This window comes from Pleurodeles waltl, chromosome 4_2 (genome assembly GCF_031143425.1).
Source record: "Pleurodeles waltl isolate 20211129_DDA chromosome 4_2, aPleWal1.hap1.20221129, whole genome shotgun sequence".
NCBI lineage: Eukaryota > Metazoa > Chordata > Amphibia > Caudata > Salamandridae > Pleurodeles > Pleurodeles waltl.
The window spans coordinates 24,465,832-24,492,363 of NC_090443.1; the positions used below are offsets into that span (position 1 = coordinate 24,465,832).

The following is a 26,532-nucleotide window of genomic DNA, read 5'->3' on the forward strand; positions in this document are numbered from 1 at the left end:
CGAGTCTAGCGACGCTTACCAGAAGCCCACTAGACACCAGGGATGAGGCGCAGGGGATGCCTGCGGGTGGAGGAGGGCCTCGAACACGCTAGCAGCAGCGTGGGCGGGGGTCAGGGACACGGACACAGCAAGGTGGTGCTGCGGACGAGGGGGTGCGAGCTCTTGACAGAAATCAGGTCAAATCTTCAGGATTTTCGGAATCCTTGGCAAGACATATTTCAACGTTTTTGTGTCACCCTGTTAAAGTTCAATATACAGTTTATTATTGTTTGGTATCATGCAGGCTTGATTGGCAGTCAAGAGTAATACAATCCAATTTGTTCTGTATCAGGGCCCAAAAACATCTCTTGCGGAGCCCCCCAAAATTCTTAAGATGACAGTGTTGCGGCATATATACTTGCCAGTATATGGACCCTCCTTGATTCTGATTGACTGCTAGGGTGCATTTTCCTCACGCGGACTTTGTTAGTTTCTTACAGCCACTTTCTATTTCTCTGGCCTAGTCTACTGCTAATTCGTTCTGAATTGCCTTTGAACCATGAATGGAGCAATGGCCCCGCCCTTTTCATTCCAAGTACGGGCAGTCGCTTCTGGTTTGGAATGTAAACTCTGGTTCTGACTGGCAACTCGCGCCTGATTGGCAGCAGCGCTGCGTTGCTCGAGGCCGTACTGGGGCGGGGGTTACGATGAGTGGCAGAGGCAGTGACTAGTGGATAGTAGGGGCGGTGCTTCCTGCTCCCAGTTGGCGGAAGTCAGTGGGTCCGCGAGGCTGCTGGATAAAGATTCCGAGCTCATTGTGTGCGACTTAAAGGGGCCGCGGCCGGCGCAACTGAGGCCGGGCAGCCGAATGTCCGCTGGGCCTGATCCAGGGTGGAAGAGAAGGAAACCGGCAGGGTGCTCCGGGATCTGGTCGAAGACTGCTTCGCACGAGTAGGAAGGAACGGGAGTCCGGGAAGAAAGCGGAGAGCGCTTTCTGCTTCAGGGGACACCGGCCACACTCAGGGAGGGTAGCAGGAAGTAGCCGGGGGACCGAGAGCTCGGGAGAGCCAAGCTACCCCACGCCCCGGAGACCGACAAGGCTAGGCCGCAGCGGAGAGGGGTGGCAAGCAGAGGAGGGAAGGCGGGCCTGACTCTAGAAGAACCCGGGGATCTGCGGGACTCTAGGCCGCGCCGGGGGAAAGAGCGGAACCGGAGGAAGAGCGGCCAGAGCTGCGCCAGGCCCAGGGGAGAGGGGAAGCCGGACCGCCATGGAGCCCCCGCCCTGTAAACGGCGCTGCCCGGGGGGCTCCCCGGAGGTGCGGGGCCGGGGGCGGCTGGAGAGTCTACTGGACCTGAGTGCCCAGAGCGTGGCCGAGAGCTGGGCCTACGAGCAGGTGAGACCCGGGGTGGAGGGGCTTGAGGTGCGGCCCTGTAGATCCGCAGAGCGGACGGGTGAGAGCCGGGGTAGGACGGAAGCGTGTGGGGTATAGGGTCAGTGTTACAATCAGGCGAATCCCCGGGTCACGGTTGGGACTGCCAGACGATGTTTTCTTGGAGATCCAAGGGAGTCAGGGTAGACTCTGTTGTAGCCAGGTGAGACCTGGGGGTGGGCGTCCAGGATCCGTGTAATGAGCAGATGAGGCTCAATGCTGAAGGGGTACGGGCTGCGAGCCTCCATTGCTCGGAAAGACACATTGTCTTCCGGGAGGTGACACTCCCGAGGCGGGGAGCGAGGACTGGAAGGGTTACAGAAAGTTATATTTCACATACTCTGAACTTGTGACTGAAGCTCAGACATCGCAGTTTGCTCCATAATACACGACGACCCCAGAGGCCCATAATTAGGAGGAACTCCAAAAGGAGTCATGAGCCAGGAATTTGCCGTCTCTATTAAGACCAAGGGCTTTAAATGACTCTCGTATACTTAAATAAAGCTTAAAGGTTGTCCGTGAGGTCTAGGCACAAGTGGAGCACAAAGTGAAAACCTATTTTCTTATGTGTAAAAAGTATATCGTTATAACCAAATAATTACTAAACAAGTAGAGCCTCGTTGGGAAATGGAGCGTCTCGCCTACAGCTTCGCCTGGGAACCGGGAGCGCTCTGTCGAGGTTGAGCGATCCATATCTGGCCTATGGCCAATTTGTGAACAGAGATTGGGGTTTACCAAACATTGAAATAACTCTACTCACACCAAAACTTTGAGTAGTGTCTGGCATAATTTAAGCTCTCTCTCCCCCCCCCCCCCCCCTTCCAAACTGAATAGCAGTGTGTGCAGTTTGTAGCATGCTCCTACCACAGGCTTTGTGTGTGTGCATATTTATTTATCCTACGTTCTTGTCAGGTATCATGTTGTTAGATGGGAGTTTGAATTGTATGACCTGTATTCTACACCGGCTAAAAATAAGTGCGTTTTTTGGGGGGGAGGGGGGCGCTTGGCATACCTGGCACGCTACATCTTACGATGACATTTTCATTTTTATGATTTGCCTGTCTGTCTCGGTTCAGGTTATTCTATAAAAGTTAAATATCGGTAAGAATCTTTTCTACAGTACTTTGTAAATGCTGTTACATCCAGCGCTATGTAAATCATTATTCCGCCAGATTGTTCAGCCCAAACACAAGAAATCACCTTTAACTAAATATCAATTTAAACATCAGTGCACATTGCCAGCAGTGCGTGTGTAGTGAAACGCCTTTCTGTCGTCTAGACTACATGGATTTGTATTAAACGGGAGGAATCTTGCACCCCTCTACGTTTTCATGGGAGCTCAGCTTTTCAGTGGTGGTGCTTCTACTGTTTCCATTTTAAGTAGATTGCCTCTGTGTCGTTGTTCCGCACGCCTTAACGGTTTGCAGCTGGAGGAGCTCTCCCACCTAAGCTGGTGGGAACGTGGGTGGTTGGTTGCAAACAGCAAGATACAGTTACAGTGAGTGGTTTGTGTTTGGTACGTGACAAGCTCCGATCTGCTAAAGCTTTGACCATTCAGCGTGAGGGATACTGGAGCTCATTGTCCGGGAGTTGGAAACCCAGTTTACAAAGGTTTTAGCTTTTTGTTTAACTTATCCGGTGATTTTCAGCTTTTAGTTGGGTGCTGTTAGCCTTACTCATAGGATGCCTGGTAATGGAGATCAGCCTGGGTGCAGTGATGTCATCTGCTATTGCTGGGCCTTTATTTGGTGAACGATGCTACGTCACAAAATCACACTCGGTGAACCTCAGTTACTGCATCTAGGAACTGGGTCAGATGTCATTGGTTGTTTGTAGATCTTTGTTCTGCACTTAAGGTGTAGTGACAGCTATTGCTTAATCATAGATATTTTACAATCAAAAATTGGCCTTATTGCTTTTGCCTATAATGCCAAATAATTAGGACTGAGCAATCGGATTTTTTTTTTCTCATTTTCATTCAGGGAAGGTTCTCTTTATACCACTCTTTTTCCAGGTAAATCTAGTGAATGAGCTACCCGATTCAAAATCCAGGGAAAGATCTGTTCTTTCCTCCAACCCTGAGCAACCTAACCCAGTGCTAGTCTGTTGAGCAGTCATGGATTCCCATTCCCTTGTCCTGTGTGAAATGCAAGGTACACTTACTTTGCCCACAAGTAGTCTTTATGGTACCTGTTCCAGAAGTAGTAGTTGTAATCACCTGGGGAATGACCATCCTGGACGATTTGTTGGGACTCTGCTGACTAGTTGGATGTTATGGGTGTACTATGACTGTTTGTAACCTCTGTGTTGCCTCTTTCTCCCCTGCAGGTGGAGGAGCGGTTCTCCCGCGTCCCCGAGCCGGTGCAGAAGCGCATTGTGTTCTGGTCCTTTCCACGGAGTGAGCGGGAGATCTGCATGTACTCTTCTCTGGGCTACCATCCGCCTGAAGGTGAGAGGGATGCCCGCATACCCTTCAACCGTGGCCTGCAGCTGCTACAGTCAGGTGCCGTTGGACGTGTCCTGCAAGTGGGTAAGTCTGAGCTATGAGTTGTAGCAGTTCCAAAGGATCAGGCGGCACACCTCAGGTGAAGTCACTAGCTACATAGGATACCACAGTGTGATTCTGCTCTCTGGATTTCTTTTATCCTTCCAGACTTGTATGGTAATTTTCCAGGTAGATTGGCTAATATTTCCAGAGTCATTTTTTCTATTCAGTTATTCCCATGTGTTTGTATTGCAGTAATATTTCCTGTTTTTATTACATTGTTGCAATAGGTGTGCTATAGCTTGCAAGAATTGATAAAGAACAGATCTGGGTTCCTGTGTGCTTGACGTTTTAGTGTGGAGTGTGCTTTTTTTTATTTTTATTTTTATTATTTACCTTGACCCTCACAGGGTCGGCTTTAAACCCAGGGTTGGCAGGTGTGAAAAATGTATTGTGGCCTAGAAACCTTGCCCACAACAAGTTGTTGAATTGTAGTGGTGAACAGGATGTTCCCTGTGAGCCCCTCCCAGTGGTACATGATAACTTCTACTGGGCAAGTCTGTGGATCCTTTTCTGATAAACTGAGCCTAGCCATACAAAAACATTGCAATGAGTCTCACACTTGCTTGAGTTAGAGCTATTGGCGTTATAAATTTAATAACTGGACTTTTTGCCACATAAATTGGTCAACCCTGCCTCATAATTTGGTCTCTTACTGCCACATAATTTCAGCACCCCTGCTAATTCCAATATAATACCACTTTCACCACCCCACCATCAGAGTTGCTGCCTGGCTAACAGTTTAAAAAAAAAAAAAACACAAGACAGCCACTGAGGAGTAATAAGAGAAATAAACTAGAACGGTCACCTAACCATATCAAGAGTGCTCAGACGGTCATAGTGTAGTAAGGATGTTAAGTTGGCATGAATCATGGTCATAATTGTAATAAGGAGAGATTATTAAAACATATACAGTAACAGTGTAAATCCAATAAAAACCTTTGTCATAAATAGACTTTTGGCATTAGACTGTAATGCCCAGAAGAGCCCCTTGAGAACACCACAATGAGAGTAGCATTTGTAAGAAACATGATCACGTAACCATAGGGCATACCCACATGAAAAAACAATGGCAGAAGGTAACTTAGTGTAACCATATATATAACCCATAGAGGGCATAGCGCATTACAAACTTTTAGAGTTAGCAGGCCTAGGGCAATGAAATTACAAACCAGGCCTCTAAAACACAAATTACTCTGAACTGTAAAACAAAAGTTAGAGCCATAAGAGCACTTAAAAAGACACCAAATGGTGGGAGGGTTATTATTTTGGGATCCCCACTAACCTAGTGTGGGGACAGAGATGATGTCTACAGAAAGAGTACATCGTGGTGAACCTTTTGAAGGTGGTCCAATTGTCCTAGGACCACCATAGGCTGTTATGAGCAGAAATGTTTTGTAAAAGCAGTGCCCTTCAAAGCAATATGGTGTGAATTTTTTGTGCCTGCGACTATTCTAGTATGTTAACTGTAATGCTCGGAACAGTCCCTAGATGGTCCCACAGTAAAAATAGCTCTTGTAAATAAAATGGTCATGAAACTATATAGTTAGCCCCCTCGAGGGCATAACCACATGAAAAGAGAATGGCAGAATGTAATGCAGTGTAACCATATATTTAGCTCCAGAAGGAGTAGTGCATTACACATTTTAAAGGCTAGTAGGTCTACTGCAATGGTATAACACATGGGGCCCTTAAAACAAAATTACTGGCATCTGTAAAACAAAAGTTCCAGCCATGAGGACCCTGAATGGTGGGAGGGGTTGTTCTTTTGGGGACCCCTGGATGATGTAGAGGGAACATGTCGTGGTGAATGTTTTGAAGGTGGGTCCCATTGTTCTTGGGCCACCACAGGCTAAATTATGATCAAAAATGATTTGTAAAAGTAATGCTTGCAAAGCATTATGGGGTGAGTTTCCCAAGTGCAGTGATTATTTTAATATCTGCTCTCCCGTTGTGTCAGGAAAGCCATGTTGAGCATTTCTGTGTATTTTATGTGAAGTATTTATCATTTTCATGTTTTTGTGAAAGCAATGGAGCGGTATTGAGAGAGCCAAAAGAAATGACTCTGATTAATTGACAATGTGACTAGCGCTTCAATGCCACTGATGGTGTTCGTGCTGTGAGCGCCACGGAGCACTTAAGGGGAGAGACAAAGGGGGGAAAAAGTGTTTGCCAACGCAGACGTATATCAGCAATTGTGCAATAATCCATGTAACAGAGTTAGTCTGCAAGGTGGTAACAAAACTGCCCCAAGACTGGCCAAATGTAAAGCATTTACCTATGACATCAAGGGGTTTTTGAAAACCAATCTCTCGAGCGAGTGAAAGTGATGGGCATGGTTAAAATCCCACAATATACTTACAACAGGTCGAAAAGCTCTTGCCCGCTCGACCTAACAACTTGATATTGTCCAAACCAATCCACTTTATTTTTCAGTGTGTGTGTTGTTTTTTTTTTTTTTTTTTTTTTTTTTTTTATATCCCGAGCTGCAGATCGCTGCTACCTTCTCCTCTTGTGTGCTCCTGTGGTTCAGAACCATGACTAATGGTTGTGATTTGGCATGTTCCTATAGTTATCGTCTGACGTTTGTCGAGTCTCTTTGTGATTCTGTATTTCAAGGTCAGCCGTGTGTTTTCATCTTTCAGTTATCACTTGCTTCAGTCATAGGGGACTTCTGAGTTATTGCCAAGCCATGGCTCCTTTTTAAGGCTTTGGATTTGATTGAGATTAAACTAAATTGGAGGTTTCTGTGAGAAGAGGATGTTGATTAAGCCACTTCTGATGTTGGAATTTCTTTTGGGTTTGTGGAGCTGAACATTATGCTAGTGTTTAAGATTCAACCAACCAAACAAGACTAGATATTCCTAGACGGGGTTGTCCTCTGGCTGCTAGGGAGCTTTAAAGGAGCCAGTTGAGCAGTCACATTGAATACCCTCTGGACTGCACTGATTGGCTGTTGGGTGAGGAGGTTTGCAAATAGTTACTTACAAGCCCATGAAGGCAAGCCACTCCTACAGACACATTTGTACACACAGGAAAGAGGACATAGAGCCCTTCTTCAGACCATCTTCTTGGGGCCCACCCCTCATGTTCCCATTGCATTGTCCTAATGCCTCCTTTAAATCCAAATCCCAAGTTGCTACGTAGCCAAATGCTTGTCAGGAAGGGGCATCTGCCTACTATTCACTACCTTGCTTTCTCGTGGCTGCTTGGGAGTTTTTTGTTGAGCTGGACTCCAAGGTACATATTGGTGTGAAAAGGTCTTTTCCTGTGGGAGCCATTAACCTAGGGATGAGCTTGCTGATTTTGGGTTGTCTTGCTGAAGGTGGGTGATATGATCTACCTACCTTCTTAACTCGACCAGTCGTGGGGGGGAAGGGGGGAATAGCATTAACAAGCCCATTCTGATGCTGTCTGTAAGCTTTCTTCCGAATTCTAAGCACTGCCTTGCCCTGCTCCAACGTCTTGAGGTTCCTGCGTAAATAAGTATTAATAACTAGCTGTGAAGAAGCTTGGACACAAATGGTGTGTATTGAAATCTTGTTTTTGTGTGCTTTTAACCATTAATACAGGTAGTTGGCCGTTGATCTGGGAAGGTCTGCTCTATGGTAGTTGTTTTTAGTAGTGCTGATTCGCATTGGGGTTAATTGGGACTGCTTCAGGGTTAAAAGTGTGATTGGGTAGTTTTACCTCACTGATTCAAGCCAGATGTGCCTTGCTTCGTGATTCTGGAGCAAGCACTTGAGGACAGAACTCTTCAATCTCTTTTTTTTTAAATTTTTTAATTTAAATGTATTTACATATACGTTGCTGACAGGAATAGCTAGACACCTTTGGTTATGTAGGCTTCTGGTATATCTTAGTTGACGCAAAGGACTGTTTGCAAAGCTTGGTGTCTCTTGGTTGAGGTGTAGGCCCTGTATTGGTGGAGGTTGGTCCTCACTCGCTTGGGGTGCACGCACTGTGTTGCAGGCCTTGCACAGGTCACAGATGAGCTACAGGGCCCTGTGTTGGAACGGCTCGGCTATCTCTGCGTTGCGGGTAGAACGCAGGCGCCTCTCACTTTTGAGGCCCTCAAAGACCTATTGATGTCGGCCGATTCCGAGTCTTTTGTCGCTGGCTGACTTGGAGCTCGTATTACCCTTCGGGTGTGTCGTATTTGCTGTGGGGGCTAGATTCTTTGTGTTTTCAGATCTGGACACGCTTCAGCTTGTGTTTGAGTGGCTCAATGGGCATTGCATGGTATGGTCCCTGGTCTCTCTCCTCCCCCCCCCAGCGCACATGCACCTCCTTCCTCGCCCTCTGCCCACTCCCGCCTCACCAGTGCACAATACAAACAGCCCTTCCCCTGGGGTGCCCATTGTTCAGAATCCATCCATCACAGAGGCCTCTGTCTGCATTATTTAGGAAACAAGCCCCTTTCTGTTGTTCCTCTCCCCACCCCGGAGCAAAAACCAGTATACCGCCTTTTGCTGTGAGCAGGACTCTTTATTTTGAGAAGAGTCCGTGGTATCTATGATTACGTACACCTACTTGGGGGCAGTTTTCCCGGCCCCAGAAAAATAGCACAGGCCAAGTAACCCCTACAGGAAAGGCAATGTGTGCCTTTCTTGTATGAGTGCCTTCTTAACACCAGCCTTTGGTTAATTTTCACCGCAGTACTAAGCCAAATTCGTTTCGATGCTGTATGTTCTGGGACCCTGCACAGAAGCACGACCTGAAAGTCGTGACCCCAGCATAGAAAGATCATTCTACTGTTTAGGAAACTCTCCACAGCCGCGCCCAGCAACGCTTGCAGATGGGTCCTGATGGTGTTGGTGCATATTGCATGAAAACCGTTTCCTAAACTTAGTCTCGCAGCACTACAGAAAGTCTGCCATTTAAAAGACAAAAATACCCCATGAGAATCGTAAGGGCCCAAAATATGTGTATGCTTCAGTTACATAAATAAAATACGTAAATTGTCTCGGGGTGAAATGTCGCAGATGGTTATCGACTGATCCGTGCGCCATTCCGATAGCAAACCGTGCACGGTAGAAATGCAATAATGCCGGGTCTGCGACCGCAGATAATGCCTGCTATAAGTGAAATTCACAAAATGAAGACGGATTAACAAATATCGTGTCCTTCCTGGGTCAAATCTGACTGCCTCGAGAGCCACTGAGGTGGCCCTCACATATTCCTTGTTTCTCTGTCTGGCAACCGCCAGTAGGTGACAAAAGAACAACCACTCTGGTGTTCTTTGCGCGCACTGTATAGCGAAACCGAAAGAGTGACAGTCACATGTTTACCTCCCCTTTTAAACACACCGCTTTTTTGCATGAACAATTTTCGCATTATTATAGACAATGTTGAGACGGTTTATATATGTTTTAAAAAGTGCCCTTTGTGCACCTGTCTCTTATCTACTTCCACGTTTGCTGTTTTCACTTTTCATGCTCTGCCACTTTTACCGTGCATGTTTTTAAACTTGTAAGGACAATAGTGAATTGGCACTGGTGTTTTCGTTGTGAATCATGGCCTCGGATGATCCTGATAGCTTGCAGCACTTTTTTTAAAACATTTTTTTTACACATGATAGTTTGTAAAGGGATTCGGACTAACAGTCAACTGTTGAGCTCACGCGAGAAGGGGGCTTTACAAGCGCTGGAGACTCCACATCTTTGGGAGCCCTTGTCCCACAATGCTTTTACATTCGCAGTGAACAGCCAAAGCTATTATCGTGGGCGCAAGACGAGACACGCTTTCATAAGTGTAAATACTTGTGGCTGTGAATGAACACGTACAAATCGCCAACTTCACAGCACTAACTTTTTGAAACTATCAAAGGTTTTTTTTTACAATTCCAGATTCTTAGTGCTAAGATTCGGCCTATCACCACCGAAGGATGCGCTGCCACCCTGGGCCCTAGAAAAGAGTTTGTCATCATGCGGGCTGTTTCATGGGCTAGAGGAATCTGTTTTGCACATACTGTGATTATTCCCACTTTCCAGTTTGCACGCAGAAAGTTTCTAAGCATCCTTTTTAATGCTTACGGAGTAAGAACATTCAGTCAAGCCTTGCATTTCTGCTTGCAAGGTCCAAATACCCGAATAATAGCTTGCCTGGTAAAATCTATAAAGTGCCGAGAAATTTAAAGCTGGCATGCTTCCTCTCCTCCACGTTCCCTTTCCACACACTGGCACTTCTATTCTTGCATGTGTGGCCACATGAAATACAATTACTTAAGAGCTCTTTTGACACTAGTACGCTTTTGTATCTTTTAATTGTATTTATACCTATGACGTGTTCTTTTTATTATTCCTAAACGTTCCTCCATATCTGTACTTTTCATGCACTGGCACTTTTTTGTCTTGGATATTTGCCATCATTAAGGACAATTACTGAAGAGTTCTCCTGAGACTCGTATGCTTTTTCGTCTTTTACTTGTAACAGGTAAGTGTCCTTTTTATCATGTAAAGGTTTTAATTAACTGCATCATGATCAATAAAATAATACAGTTTTTATGTTTAAAAGCGGTCCTTTGTGCTCCTGCCTTTTATACGTTTTCGTGTTCGCAGTTTGCACCTTTTTAGCGTGTAAAGTTTTATTACGATTTAATAAATGCGATGCTAAAGGAGAACCTTTTAGTGAGGGCCGCCATGAGCAAAGCCGGGCTCTAGATGCAAGAAGACAAGACGAAACTCCTCATTCGTGCCAGTTTAGTGTATACGCTCCTTCCCACCATTAGGATGGTCCCCAAGGGCTTTCGGAATCGTGCACACTTCCCTGTTCGAGGCTCATGGTTAACTGGGGTCGTTGGTACTCTGATACTGTGTTTGGTGGTAAATGGCAGTATGCTTCCTAAATGTACATGTATAGAGGGACGCTGCACGCAACTAAGGTTTGGCAGCACTTCATGTAATCACGCCCAAAACCGTTGCTGTTTTGTATTCTGTCTCTGCCACTTGCTGGCCAAGGTGCTAAAGAGTCGATCGGGACAAAGATGTCTATATTGACCTCTGCCTGTCCGGCCTAGCTTGGACACTCAGTCAAGGCCTCACTTACGGGCGCAGGTGTGCAGGCTGGGGCTCGATGCAATGTAACAGATATTAACTGTGGAGCCTGGCTTGTGTGCGAAGGAAGCTGGCATTGCTGCTGGCAGCGCCGCATACGAGGGAAAGCTTCAGTACTTGCACCGCCTGTTCTGTGGTTTACTCCGGGTTTTCACGCTGCCTCTACCTTTCATACACCCGTTCCTGTGTGTTTCGTTTTGTGTACGTCTTGTATTGCTGCCCTGGTTTAATTCCCGTGGGAAGATGCTGCACTGCTTGGGCTGTAGCGCTTTGTGAGGGAAGCTTGCCCTGCTAATGCCATCTTTCCCCGTATATTAACGAAGCTTGAGAAACTCAAAACCTTTTCTTTCTACAAACCCCCAAAGCATTGCCTGTGCTCGGCTGCATTGTTCCTTCCCATTCTTCTTTTTGTATTGCGAATGTTTGTGGTTGAGGTGGATGGGGGCGGCTGGTAGTTCAGTGTAAGCACCCTTTGTCATGGTCTCCTGTTTAATGATGCTATCTCCCGGGGCGTGAAGGGGCGCCAGCCCCTCTCAGCATCGAGGTGTGGTCGGACAATACTGGGAGCGGGTGGTGTCTGGCTCCGCTCACGGAGGGGCTGCGGCTCAGGGCTTGGATTTGATCCCCCCTGCAAGCAAAGGACACCCTATTGATTTGAGGGCTGTTCTGGGTTAAGCCCCCCCGACACCTGCCGTGTGATATGTGAGGTTTCAAGATTGTGTTAAATTTCGCCTGCTGCGTGTAATGTTTCTACACAAAGAGGTGTCGGAGGGACTCCTCCCTCGCCACCCGTGATGATGCCCCTTCCTTTTGCGGAGGAAGATGGCAGCCGACTTTGCTTATTGTGCCCAAAACGGGATTAAAGATCACACGTTCTTGTAATGGGGGAGAGGATTATCCTAGGGTGGATAGGGAATATATATATATATAACGCTCCACATTTCGTCGTTTTAGTAACCTACACAGTTTTGCATACTCTTGGGCGTCGGGGCGCTGTACAGTAGTTTGTGGGTTACAAATAATTTCCAAAAGTAGCAAGGAAACCAAAAGTTGGCGCTTCCAGAAAAAGGCTGGGATGTAACTAGAAAGGGGCATATAGTATCCCCTGCCAGAGGGGGTGGGTGTGTGTGTGTGTGTGTGTATATATATATATATATTTCGATCTTGTAGTTAGAATAGGTACGAGCCTTGTATTTCTCCTTTTCATGGTTATGTAGTCTGGTTGGTGTACTGTGTTAAGTCTCGCATGCGCTGCGATGCATGGCCAGGAGAGCGGACACTAGTGTGTGAGCATAGGCGGGTTCTCTGTCCGGCACGCGCTGATCCGAATATGCCCATGCCTTAACTCGCAATCTGCGTCATTCAGGAGGGTAGTGGATCTCTCCACTGTCTGACCTTGTCTGGCATAGAGGAAGGAATCTGCCCTGTTACCGCCTTCTCCCATCTTTCAGAGGGATCACGGTATATATGGGCAGTAATGGAGTACCGTGATCACGCCTAGCTGAGATGATATTTATTATTTACATTTTATATTGGAGAGAATGGAGTACAAGGCTCAAGTGATTATGGACGTGGCTGGTGGGGCGCCGAACAGCTGTTCACTTGTTATTCTCGAAGTGTCTGGGGAAGGGAGACGTCTGCACTCGTTTGTTCATACCTTGCTGTCAGGCCCCATTCTGTTCCTCGTATCTAGCAGGGAGGACAGCCCGCCTTGTTTGTAGAGCGCTCCTGCTCTGCTAGAAAGTCTGCACTGGCCTACTTTTTTTTTCTTAACATACCTTACTGTAAGGACTGCCGTCTTCCAGTGGTCTGTCTGCTCACCTTGCTAGGAGGGCGGCCTGCACTGGTGCCTTCTCATACCTTGCTGGGGGGGGGGGGGGGGGGGGGGGGCGCATCTTGGTCTGCACGGTTCTGATTAGCCCCTGCTAAGGCTCCTTACCCAGTCTGAGTCTGCACTGCTGGCGGATCACTGCCCAGGCTGCACTGGTGTTTCTCTTCATACCTTACATTTGGGGGGTGAGGGGGTGAAGAGTGGTGGGGCTGTCAGTGTTGTAACAGAAGCCCCTGCAGGGCAAGTGGGGGGTGGGGCTCATCCCTTTTAGGGGGGCCCCTATTCAGGACGGGCACAATATGGGCCACTCGGTGACCCATGATCTCATTCTGCCGGGAAGGCCCATCGTTGTTTGCGTTACGCAACTGGGGACGGCGGAACTGTCCCTTCTGCCCTGGCCTCTGCTCGTACCTTATGTGGAGGGGCGGTGGCACTGTCCAGTGTGCGCTGCACAGGTCTGTGCTCATCCCTTGCTAGGGGGGCACCCTCCTCTGTCTTTCCAGCCAGGGCCTGTCCATGCGGCTGCAGACAGGTTGCTGGCGCTGCACCTGGGTGATGCCATGAGGTATCCATCCGGCGGGCGTGTCCGCCAGTGAAAGTGGGTGCCGTGTGTCGCACGCCGGGGCCTGTCCTGCCCAGAGGTGGCACGTGGCGCAGGAATTCTCCCCTGATGACAGGCTGCTGCCACTGGGCCTGTTCGGACCCATTTTTTTGCTGGTCGGTGTGAACGGCAGCTCTCGGTATCGGCCCGGCCCTCCTCTGCGTGTCTGAGTCTGCCTGGTCCGGTATGTGGCGGAGCCGGATAGAGAGCTTCATACCAGGACTTCAGTCTCTGAGCAGTGCGTGCGCTTAGGTGTAGAATGTATGGACGCGGTGCAGATGAGTGTTCCTAGTCCCGGCAGCGGGGGTCCTTCCCTCTGCTAGCGCACACACATGCCCCCCTGGTCCTCTAACTCTCTCAGGGAAGCTCTTCCTATGTGTGCTTTGGTGTAGCTCTCGCCACTGTGCGGTGGGTCTACCGAAGTTTGGATCTCACCTGGTCTAATTTCCCCGTCCTGTGGCAGGTCAGTTGTGGGGGAATGCTAAACCATGGTTAAGTATGCCCCCACTGAAAGGGGGGGGGTGCTAGGCTCATTAACCCCATGGGCCCTTATGGTTTCACCTGGCCTAGTCCCTCTTCCTGTGCATCCATTTGCAGCATGGCAGGCATGCTCGCGCTCAAAACAAGGCAGCAGATTGCTTTCGCAGCCCAGATTAACTCTGGTTGTACTCGCTTTGTTTTTCCACATCCATTAGCTGGCGTCTTCCCTGTCTCAACCATTCCGCGTCTCTGGTGATGAAGAGACCTGGTTGTGCACCGACTTTAGAGTGACGGGCCCCTCGTCCCCTTTAAGAGGCATCGACAATAAATTAAATCACCGTTCATTCATTCACCCATCCACATATGAATGTCCTGTCTGATACGTGCCTTGGTGCAGCTGTTGAGCTCAGTTTGGACTCCCTTCGAGTTGTGCTGTCACACTGCCTATTGTCACGTTGTGGCTTTATTCAGAACCTATCACACGGTGGAGGATGCAGCTTTACTGGGGCCCTGCTCTTGGTTGCGATGTCTGGCTCTGCCAAGGGCTAGCAATTGAGGCCCCGAGCAGCTTCTAGTTGGGATGCCTACTATATCCTGACACTTGCATAGCGCTTCTGTTTCAGGGCTCTTCTCAGCAGGATTTTTTTTCTGTTGGTAAATTACTGGAGATGTCGTAGGTCAGGTTGCTTTCTTGGCTTTCTCCTGGTCTAAGTATCCTATCTCCTCAGTGACCCCTTCCCTATGGCTGGCTGTGCTGTAGCTGGGTAGAGGTCTCTAACGCATACATTACCTTGTTGGCGCCAGCAGTGACCTGGTTCTTTTGTGGCTGTTTCGCTGTGGCCAGCAGCGGTCTCCTATTTGTCTGCACTCGGGCTTGTAGTGGTTGTCTGCGCTGTGGGTACTGTTGGTCTCTGTGCCTTCTCCTGGCTGCCCACACTAGTGTGGCTAGTGATTGTTTTTGCTTGTGCGTGGTATGCCCTCTATCACCAGGGTAGTGACTGCCTCTGCCTTTATCTGTCGACTACTGTCATGGTTGCCTGTCCTCCACAGTGGATACTGCTTGAAGACGGTAGCAAGGCTCCCTTCGCTTAAACATTCTGGTGCTTGCTGTGGTCGAGCAGCTGAGACTTGCTTAGAGATGGTGTGTTGGTTTGATTCAGATACAGAATAACATCTGAGGTATTATTGTACTTTGGATCTTGCTGTTTCGGCAGGTTCGTGGCTGTATGTATTGCGATTTGTGGCAACATTGACCTCTTTGCTTGCCACAGTGAAGCAGTGCTTTCAGCCTCTACTTAACTTGGCAGTGGCGGGGTTTTCTAGCTCTGTGTACCGTCATGTCGGTGTACTCTGCTCTGACTGGTTGTTCATGACAGGGTGAGCCTCGGGACTAGGAGAAAGCAGCCGAAGCTTGAGTTCCGGCAGAAGGCGCTGGGACACTGGGTTTTGAGAGCAGTAGTTTGAGAAGGAAAAGGCGCACCAGGTATTGGAAAGAGAGTGGCAGTCTGCAGAGGGGGAGTGAGTTTCTGTACTTGTAGTGGCACTGGAGGCATTGCTCTGAAGCCAGTGAAATTCCCCTTACTGTGGAAAGGATATTCGAGCTTTATCTGGTGGGTAGGGGGTTGTTTCAGTACCCTCCGGGGGGCTCTGGGAGGAGGGTTAGGAGTGGGCTGTGCTTGGAGGGAGATACAGTGGAAGTCTGTTTTGAGAGGTGGCTGTGCTTCTGTTCTAGTAGTGCCGCTGGCGGCGAGAGGAGGCGGTAAAAGCCTGTGTACTGAAGGGGACATTAAGGACTAACCTAGTGGTAACGTAGAGAGTTCTAGGGCTCCTTTGTATTCAGTGTCCGCGGGAGGGACAGTACTTTTGGGTACTGTGGAATCATCCGAGGGAGGAGTGTAGCACTCTTGGGACTGGGGGAGCTCTAGAAGTTTCGATAGGGGGGCATCTGAGTACTGAAGGGGCGGGCAGTAGCAGCCCAGGAGAGTGAGCACTGAGGCGCCTACTGCTGTGGGACGCCGATTAGGTCCTCTTGTCAACGGAGACTTGAGGTAAGCTTGATACTTGACAACATTGGCACGCTCGACGGTGCCAAGAGCAGTAGCGCCTCGATGCTAGAAGGGAACATAAGGATTCTGTACTGAGAGGTCCCTGTGATTCTTTAGCAGTCCGAGGACCGTGGGGGCAGTGAGAGGCCAGTGACCTCCTGTGCCTTGGGTACGTGCGGGCACCTTGTTACTGTGACTGCATGGGGCCTCGACAGGGGCAGTGGGCAGCGGATTCCTGTGCGCGGGGTGGGGGGGGGGGGGGGGTGGCGCGGAGCATATTTGCTGGGATGGCAGCTGCCGGGAAGCCGGTGGGAATACTCAGTGAGGGAGCCCCCGGGTGTTGAAACAGTGGGCGCCTCTGCGCCGGCAGGGGACGATGGGGGCTCCGGTACTCGGACGCTTGAGTCGAGGGGCGCAGGCACTGGACGCACGCGTGTTATACGTCTAGCAGCGAAGGAGTTAATGAAACCCTTGGGGGCCGATGGAGGAAGGGGGGGCAGTTGGGTGGGGGGAAGGGTGGGTGGAAGGGCCTCGGAGAAGAGGAGGTGTATTGTGCAGGAAACAGAAGTCTTAATTAACCACAATCCTGTCCTGGGGCTGGAGATTGATTTCTTCATTAGGATTCATTAGAAGGGGCGGGGGGCGGAGGGCCTCTAGGGGGAGGGGGGGATTCCCCCGAGGAGGCGTGGATGATTGAGCAGGTAAAGCCCTCCCCAGGAGCAGCCGGTCTGTGGTGAACAGATGGGGTGCCCGGGCAGCCTCTGCCCTGGGGTGTATCGAGTGTCTTCGCCCCCTCCCTCCTCGGCTCTAACCCCTCCCATTGTTCATCCCCGATCTCCCCCTTCCTGTCTGTCACTTGGTGCTATGTTCTTCGCTGTCTTTATCTTGCGCTTGAGTTTCCTCCTTTATTGATCCTTTTATCTCCTACCACAGCTTTGCTACTTAAAAATAAGAATTTGTGTGTGGGTGTGCATTTTTGTTTTGAAAACTGATGTATATTAGTCGAATGCATTAATACGTGTGCATTTAGAAGTGTGTGTGTGTGTGTGTTTTTTTTTTTTTTTTTTTTTTTTTTGCCAATTGTACCCATTATTGCATTTCTTAAGTTTCTGATCCATGGGTAAAAAAAATTACTTCCACATTTGGTACCGTCCAAAGGCGTTGGCTACGCCGGCTTTAAAACTCGTGCCCTGCTAGTCACACATCCACCCCTACAGCGCGCCCTTAGCTCACTGAGCCAGTGGCGACTATTTTTCTTCCAGTAGAGGGCGCTTGTGGGCTCGGCAGTGTCTGTTAGATGATTCCTGAGAGGAGCCCTTTTGAATTTTGGATACGGCGACTCTGCACGACTGCTTTGTAACCTGCTTTTTACTTGCCAAACAAGAGTTTTTGTTACCCTGTTAGTGCTTTCTGACAAAGCTATTGATGGTTATCGGGAAGTGGGTGTTGTCATAAGCAGTGGGTTGCTGTGACCCCCCCACTCTTCTTCTCACGTCTGACATTAGCTAGGGCCTTTCCATTTTACTAAAATTAAGTATAATTGTAAGGGCTTTCAGTCGGCCCTTTTCATCCATTGATCTGTTGTTATATTCGCATGTTTCTTCTGCCCACTACAAAAGACAGCGTGGAGTAGGGGGTTAGCACATTTCGGCCATGAACTTATTTTATTGTAAGTGACCGCATTCTGCTCTTTGCAAGGAGTACGTCGACCCACTCATCTATCCTTTCAACACCGTGAACCACTTATTGCCAATGTGTGCCTTTTGAGACCAAAACAATGTTGTTTAGTCAGTTTTTCTTTTCGTATTGGTGAGGACAGATCCCCAACAATACAGTTTTGCAAAAAATTGTCTAAATAAGCACCAATAAAGTGAAAAGGACGTGGCTTGCACCAGATCTCTTGGCTTTGCCAAACGCTTGTTTGATATCGGTAAGGGGCTTGCTTTAGTAGATTTATCTGTGGATAGGTGATGTTCACTCTGGTTGTTTGTGGGTGATGGTAACAAACTTAATTGGCAAGCAGCACTGTCTGGTCTACTGGAAGCACAGTGGTACAATTTATAAGAAAGATGTTGCAGGATTCTGTTAAATTTACTGGTTCTTGGTAATGGTGAGCTAGGTGCGTCATGAGCTAGTGATGGTCCATGGTGATGTTGATCTGGGGGTAATAGATGACTGTTGGGGTGTTTGGTGAACATTCCACGAGGGTGGGTGTAGTCCCAGAATGTACTTCCCTTCCTTAGAGACCCGCTCTGCCTGCCCTTCCAAATGTATGAATAATTGAAAGAAATATCGTGCCATTTGCGAATGAAGAGGCCATGACTTATCTAGCAGCCCACTTAGAGAAGGTTGACTGTAGGCAAGGGCTGCTTTGCTGCTGCGTCTCCACTGTAGCCAGGTTTTGTTGAACTTAATGTACAGTTTGGCGTCGTAAAAGAAACCGAGAGGTTTCTGTACCCTTGTTGAGCAGTCCTTACAGGAAGTTTCTGTGCCCTTGTTGATCAGCCCTTACAGGTTGTCGTTGTCATGTAATGGTTGCTTTCTGCATATCTGGGCAAGACTGAGATGGCGTTTCGTTGTGTAGCTTTTTTTTTGTTCAGTGGTGGCAAGGATTGGAGCCACTCCACAGCAAAGTACTGCGTTAACTTGGTTTAAAGTCCTTCTTGAAATCTTCCAGTGATAAGTACCTTATGTAACTATCCTGAGTCGACAGTGAGCCAGCAGGTAAAATGGACTTCCTGGTTGTCTCAGCAGGTGTTTTTTGGGCAGGCTGTGACCAAGTAGGGCTGTTTGCAGACACTCCCATCCTTTTGCTTTATTTTAAGGACACGTCCCGGCAGGTGTTTCCTAAATAAAGATATCGTCTTTGACAGAGATGATTCCTAAATTTCTCCGGGTGTCTGAGTATCTGAGTGACTCAGAGTATCACTGTGCAAAGCTGTCCTGTCGCCCTTCCGACGTCATGACATGCCCGGCGTGTTGGCTCTTGCACATAGGGATTTTATTGGACCATAAATCCGTTGCCTGTTGCAGATTAATGGCAAATAATGTACCTTGTGTACAGTAAATGTCGCGGCTGGCAGAAGTAGTTGGTCCTGTTCGGCAGCATTGGCTTTGCTCGAGTTTCACCTTCTGAAGAAACTAACTGCTTCATGGGCAGGTGCCTCACAGTTCACACCGGCCGCTGGTCCTCTTTCTGCCGCCTCACTGGGTAACAGTACACTGGAATAAGTATTGAAACCCACCCGCGTTTCTTCTCTGCTTCCGGATCTTATCTTGAGTCTATTTGGTTTGCAGAGTGTGTGCATTACAAAACTAGTATATTTTTTTATATTTTTTAATTATTTTATATATAAATGCTCCAAACTCTTTGGTGTCTAAGATCATTGAAGACTGTGAAACATACAGCTCCTGAACAAATGGATTCAACACCCGACTTCTGATTCTTAGCTTTCTGTGACGATTGCTGCAGAGGGTATACATCTGCTTTAAGTGTAAGGCTTTTTGGGCATCGTTAATCGCCTCTCAAAAGAACATAGATGAGCTGCAGCTAGTTTAGTGGCTTCCAGCAATATAAGGGTCCTGCAGATGCTTTTGTTACTCCTGTCTACACAAGTGGTTTTAGGATACCCTAGAAGTGGATTGGAAGTGTGGAATATTCATCTAATAAGAGTAGATTGATAGCAAATGGACGTAAGTAAATGCTACAAAAAATTGCAGGACTCCAGGAATGGAAACTATGCTAGAGTATGTTTTGTAAGTGCAGTGGGCCTTCCACGGGGGGCCCTGTTGGGTTATCTGTTTTTAGAGCGCTGAATTTTAATGTTTTTTTTTTTTTCTGAAGTCCCCAGAGTTTATGTCTGTGGTCTCCTCGGGGAGAAGCCTGGACTAGGATTGTCTGCTATCACTGAAACCGGTCTGCGGACATGTCTCTGCAGTCCCCAAGCGTTATTGCCTGATTTCTTAATAGTAGGGCAAACAGTGACCCTTTAACTTTGAAGAAAAATATTTCTGCACACTTTGAAATGGAGAAGCTTGTTTTCAAAACCTCTTACGCTACTGAAGATGACACATTGCAGAAATCAGTGCTATGTACCTGTAACATAACTCTGTGTGTTTTCAAGTTCTTGTGTGACCATTCATCCGTTTTGGCTTTAAGGATTGTAAAATGTTTATTCTATACGAAGGATCGCAAAAACAGGAGTTGAGAGCCAGTGGCTAAGTTGCTAGCTTTGTATTTGTGGGACTTTGATCTTTAACGTTGTGCGTTTTAAAAACGATCAACAAACTGTAGTTAGTCAAGGTGTTTCCTGGTACTATTCCATTTACACAGTCCCACCCAATCCTCTTTGCCTCCTGTTACTGCAATCTGTTTCAACCGCACCCCAAGCATACTGTTCTGTGTACAGCGCCTGGTATTTGGGATGCCCATGCTGCTGTACAATATGGTCTGCTCCGTAAAGCTCTAAGCTGCTGCTTCTTGGAGGTACACTTGCTCGACATCACATACCCCCGAAAAAAACCTCACAGGTGACATCTCTGATTGCTGATAAAAGAAGTAGAACCAATATATTCAAATATTCGTTTCCAGGATCTCCAAACTGGAAGTAGTTCCCAAAAAAAAACTGATAGCAAAGTAATGCTTGTTCTTCTTTTTTTTTTTTTTTTTTTTTTTCCTGTTTTGAAGTAAATGGCCATGCAATCTCCAATCATGGTGATATAAAGTTGCCGCAATAGACGTTTTTATAAGTAATTTGTATGTGATCAATGAAGGTTTCAAAGTCTCTTTTGCACAGCTTGTAGTAAAGATGCCCACAGTGGGAAGATGTGTGTTCTCCAGATGTGACACTCATTTGTCTTTCCTCGTGTTCTTTGTGTTTTAGGATTCCATTTGAGTGGTAGTGTCACTGAACCTCCAAGCCAGAATGAACCAGAGAAGGTCTATCATGTATCTATCAGTTTTGATCGCTGCAAGATCACGTCCGTGAGCTGTGGCTGTGACAACCGTGATATCTTCTACTGTGCCCATGTGGTTGCTCTCTCGCTCTATCGCATTCGTAATGCTCGGCAGGTGGAGCTGCGCCTACCTATCTCGGAGACTTTGTCCCAGATGAACCGTGACCAGCTGCAGAAGTTTGTACAGTACCTGATTAGTGCACATCATACTGAAGTTCTGCCCACTGCGCAGAGGTTGGCCGACGAGATCCTTCTACTAGGTTCGGAGATCAACCGGGTTCACGGTAAGGAAGACTTACAGTGGGGAGGTAGACTTTTAATTTCACTGATGATTATTTCTGGTGTGATGGCTGTCAAACAGATCAAGGTTGAACCATAACTGAGAAGTAAAGCTCTCAACCTCTCACCATTCGGCCTGGGGGTGTAAGCTTATCCTGTGGTTGGCAGTAACTTGATCTTTCCCAGAGTGCACGCAAATAGTCAGAGTTGTGTTCCAGTCCTGAATTTGTGTAGCCCTCTAGCTGGAAAAAAAGTAGCCACTCTATCAGAAACCAGTCTTCAGAGAGACTGAGCTTACACAGATGCAGCTCCACCGTTCTAATTAGAGGAATTGGTGTCAACTGTTAATGTTGCCCTCTTCATCAAATTAACTTCTTGTTATTGGAGTCGTGTGGTCAGTACTTATCTTCAGGAAACACACACAACCCACCAGTCCACCTTTCATGGTATGTCTCCCAGAGCTTGCTTCCTGGGCACTCTGTGCTTTTTCAGTTTTCTTACTCCGTCTTCGTCTAAGTACTTTTCATTCGGACACACCAAAGGGGTTATGGCAGCCAGAGAGAAAGGGATGTTATTTTGTCTTCTAATTCAAACCGAAGCCAAGCCAGTCTACTGACAGAGGTTTCTCTTACATAGCCATGCTGGATATTGTACCTTTAAACTCCTTTGTACCTTGTAATTTTCATGGGCTGGTGTAGTCGGCCTTCTACCTTGACATGATCTTCTCTACCGTTGAACTCTTAACATGTTGTGGGGCCAACTGCAATTTTGCCAAGCCTTTACTTTCCTAATGCAAGCAAAAAATGACCTCCCCTCCCTTCTCCAACGTAAAGCCTCCCTTGCGTGTCAAGGGTGGTTTGTCTTGAGTTGCTTGATTCCCGTCATACCTAACCCTCGTGTCCAAGTACAGGCATATGTTTTTTTTTTTTCCCCCATAGACCTGTCTTATGCTCTCAATTCTTCTGAATGTGGATACCTTTTTGTTTTCCTGTTCTTGCTCTACCGCTACCATACCTCCCTTTGAACGTCGTAGGCTATGTTTAGCTGTTCTGGTGTCTATAGTGGTCAATTTTCTTTCCTTTCCCATCCAGGAGCACCTGATCCCACGGCTGGAGCAGGCATCCAGGATGATAACTGCTGGCACCTGGATGAAGAGCAAATCCAGGAACAAGTGAAGCAACTTCTGTCTAACGGTGGATACTACGGGGCTAGCAAACAGCTGCAGTCCATGTTCAACAAGGTAAGGTTGCCTGGGCAGCTGCCGCTCTAGAGCCAGCAGCTTTTGCACCAACCCCTGTCCGCAAGGCAGCAGCACATTCTGAAGACGTTTAGGGTCCTGCCTTCTCTGGACAGCTCCCAATTGGGAGCCAGAAAGGGTCCTGCCCTCCCAAGAGCTGATGGTTGAGCTTTTAGTCTGTTGATTAGCTTTCCAAGTAAGGGTAGTGTTATGCTAACGCAAGTCAAGAGAACTACTCGCCTGAGTCTCTAGGAAGACTCCAATTTGGGTCTGTTTGAAAACGGTGGCTCCATTGCTCTTGTGCTGGGCTTCCTTTGCCTACCACATTATCTGGTTGAGAGTCTCTTCGTCCCTTGAGTATCTTTCCTCATTCCTTTCCCTACCCCTCTCATGGAAGACCCATTCGAGAGCAGCTACTTTACCCTCTTTGCTTATGATGGCTACATACACATTACTAACACCTTCTGTCCTGTGCAACAGGTCCGTGAGATGTTGCGTATGAGGGACTCCAATGGCGCCCGTATGCTCATCCTGATGACTGAGCAGTTCCTGGAGGACCCGCGCCTGACCCTCTGGAGGCAACAAGGAGCTGGCATGACTGACAAGTGCCGGCAACTCTGGGACGAGCTTGGTGAGTTTGCAGCTCTTCTTGTTGCCCAAATGGTGAGAGTGCCTTCTGTGATGCTTTGTTAGAGTGGGAAAGACAGACAACTAGATGCTAATCAATATTGTTACAAGAAGATTAGGGAGCGAGGAGTGTGGTGTCAGCCTAGAGTATGGGTGTCTGCTGTTAGGGTTCTCTACAGCAGCATCCTTTACTGTCTCTGGTTGGTTTATCAGGAAAGAGGAAGAAATCCTACATACTGTCCTGTACTATGGCTGCACTCTATAGGGCGAGTCAACCAAAATCCTTGTCCTGCTTCTTTTGTAGGTTGTTAGGTTGTGTGTGGTGTTGGAGAAACCAGTGGACACATCTGGAAAACAGTGTTTGTGTGTGGTGTGTGGCTTTTATTATTATTATTTTTAAATATACAAAAAGCTTTACGTTGGAAACCAGGCTTTGCGCTAATAGAGTAATTAGCTGAAGAAACCGATTGCCCAATCTGTAGTACATCCTACCTTAAGTCTGGCTGTCATGCTTGAAATGTCTTTCACTAACTGTTTGCTCTGAAAAAAGCACACCTCCACAATGTTGATGATAGTAGCTTTTATTTAAATAACAAAGCTACATTAGTCAGTTTTGCTCCTTCTTGCAAAGGCAACCGTCTTCTTATTTTCTAATGTAAGGAAGTTGTATACTTTTAAAGCTACTTTTGCCTGTGAGCTGTTTGAGCAGTCATTTCATTATTGTCTGATGCTGTATTACGTTGTTGAGCGATACATTCATGTCCCTTCACATGTTGAGCAGTTTGTATTTACATACTAACACACAGGTTCTATAAAGTTGCCACTTTTTTTTTTTTTTTTAAAGTCACAGATGCACCTTCACTCATTAAAAGTTGCATCAATTTCTTGGCTTTCGGAGGAGGACATTCCGTGTTGTCCGACCCATTAAACTATATCTTAGTGGCAACCATGTCGACACAAAGAAATAGGGCAGTGTTCTGATAGGTGGTATGGTCGATAAATGCAAATCTCTTTCCGAATGTTAGTGAATCCTCGTGGGGGTATGTGTCCGTGCTCTTAGTCCCAATGTGACTTTTTACCGTAGTTATTCTAAAAATCTAGCGTGGAACTGACCTTTTTCGAGCAACTGCAGATATAGATGCCTGTGGGCACTAAGGGTTCAGTGCTTGGATTAAAACATAAGACCCATTCTGAACTTACAAAGTAGCACCCAGGATCCAGGTTGTAAACTGAAAAACGTTAAACAAGGGGATTGGGGAAAGGAAAGCGGAACAGATAGCAAAAAAACAACATAGAGGCTAACTATGGCTACAGCAGTAATCCTAAATCAAACACCCTCTCTAAAACGTGCATTTTGCCACAAAAGTTGTTGGAAGGATTCCTAGCAAGATCAGTTATCAATTTCCGCCTACTAGTGAAACAAGGTTGCATCAATCAGCGGGCCTCAACATTTCATTTCTTTTTTTGTAATGCCCTGATTTATCACCATGGTTACTAACTAAATGGATGGGCGACAACATTCAAAGAATAATTACCTAGATAATCTCTCTAAGCAAAATTATGTTTGCCTGAAGTGGCCGGTTTAATGTGCATACTTCTGGTGAAATAAACTGTAGGTGCCCTTTTATGAGCACCAGCATTTTGGCTGGCTTCTGAAGTGGCTTTAAATTATGTTACCTGTTTTGCCCTTCCATACACACCCACGAACAGCATGTTTTGGGCATTTGGAGAGATTTTGAGGGAAGTGATGGATTTGCATTCAGTTGCTATGGCAGCTCATAGGCAGAGGTTGAAAATGTGGCTATAGTTTCCTGTGGCTTGCATCATGACTGAATATGAGAATTGATTTGGTGGTGCCTTGACGTCTAGCAGAGTTTGGCTAGGTCAGATGTTTCTTACTTTTGTACAGCCTCCCACTACCCTACCAGTCATTAGTTTAGAAGTGATGGGATGTACCCAGAATAGGCTGATTGCTCCTGTCCTTTGATTGGATTGGGATTGTGACTGGCATTGGGTGGTTGGCAAGTATCTACTTTCGGTTGGGTGATGGAAGGCTGTACGTTGCATTGGTTGGGACTGGCTTTGCTAACAGCGTAAAATATACTTCCCTTTTAACATTCACCCCTTCTTGTTGTTGTCCCTTTTACCCTTTTTTATTTTTTTCCTTCTTATCCATATGTATATTCCTTTTTTTTTGTGTTTTTGTCTGTGTGAATCTCTTACTTTCATCTCTTACTTCAGGTGCTCTGTGGGTGTGTGTTCTCCTGAACCCTCATTGTAAAGCCGAAGAGAGAGCGGTGTGGCTTGAGCTTCTTAAGAAATGGAATAACATGGATGTTTGCCCACTAGAGGAAGGAAACTACTCTTTTGATGCTCCGGGGGCTAGCTCAGCCCTTCAGTTCCCCTCAAGCCAGCATCAAGGTACAGTTACGCCTGACTGAAGTAAAGAAAAGTGAAAGATGGAGAAAAGAACAGTAACCTTGTTATTTGCCCACAGCAAGATGTTTTCTCTTCCCTTCTTTGTTTGAACCACCACACAGCTGAGCCAAGTGTTTTCCATCTTTGCCAAGATAGGTCTAGTGAAGTTGTCAGTCCTGGTTTATGGGGTTTGACATATGATGCATCCACTTCTTTGATTTTAGGACATGAGGGTCCACTTTGCGCCTCCACTCTCCCTCCTTGAGTAATCAACACAGTAATTTAAACTTGAGTCTATAGGATTAGGGAACTGTAGAGTGGAACAGACGTATTGACAACTAGCACCTATGTTGACACCTTGGGCCCAAGTAGCCTCCAGGATGATGAAGTCTGCCTCACCCATTGTCTGGTATCTCACGGAGGTCTGCTTTTTCTTTATCTCTTGCTGCAGGTGGTATTCGTCAGACAGTTTTTGGACGTGCTATTAAGGCAGGTGAACTACGTTGGGGTGATGCCCACCTACAAAAGATTCTGGGCAGCGAGTATTACAGCTTGGGCATGAAGAGTTGTGGAGACAAGCTGTCCTTTGACCCACAAGGCCGTCCGCTATGGTTAGGGGACCACTTCCCTATGGCTTGTGCCCGTGTGGATGCCCTGCGCTCCCATGGATACCCCAAAGAGTCCCTGCGGCTGGCGGTGGCAGTGGTGAACACCATGCGGCTCCAGCAGCGTCACCAGCTGGAAGCATCTAAGCAACAGAAGAAGGGTGAGTGAATAAGAGCTGGAGTATGGATGGGCTATGGCTACTTCCATGATGGGGGGGGAAAAGGGGTCTCGAGGTGACTAGTATGGTAAAAAGGAGTAAAGTTAAATAATGCAGTGAGTCAAACGTTAGTGGTGTGGATGGATCTTGGAGGGAGTAATGCACTCTTTTAGGAAAGGGGGATGATTGGTGTGCGTCAGAGTTGCACAGAGAAGGTTCCTAAATCTTGTGGCAGTGGATGCAGTGCAGTATCGCTTGAATGGAAGCTCTTGGACCGTAAGGAGGG

General features: G+C 47.2%; 1 protein-coding gene across 1 annotated transcript in view; it reads left to right on the forward strand.

Moving 5' to 3' along the window:
- Nucleotides 1-740: 740 nt before the first annotated feature.
- ZSWIM4 (zinc finger SWIM-type containing 4) overlaps nucleotides 741-26,532 on the forward strand; it is a 40,480-nt gene continuing 14,688 nt past the window's right edge. Inside the window, exons 1-7 of the mRNA XM_069230444.1 lie at nucleotides 741-1,373; nucleotides 3,738-3,939; nucleotides 20,850-21,206; nucleotides 22,293-22,441; nucleotides 22,919-23,069; nucleotides 25,307-25,486; nucleotides 25,935-26,249. Of these exons, the coding sequence (XP_069086545.1) occupies nucleotides 1,248-1,373; nucleotides 3,738-3,939; nucleotides 20,850-21,206; nucleotides 22,293-22,441; nucleotides 22,919-23,069; nucleotides 25,307-25,486; nucleotides 25,935-26,249 (1,480 nt within the window). The 5' untranslated portion in view covers nucleotides 741-1,247. The remainder of the gene's footprint in view (nucleotides 1,374-3,737; nucleotides 3,940-20,849; nucleotides 21,207-22,292; nucleotides 22,442-22,918; nucleotides 23,070-25,306; nucleotides 25,487-25,934; nucleotides 26,250-26,532) is intronic.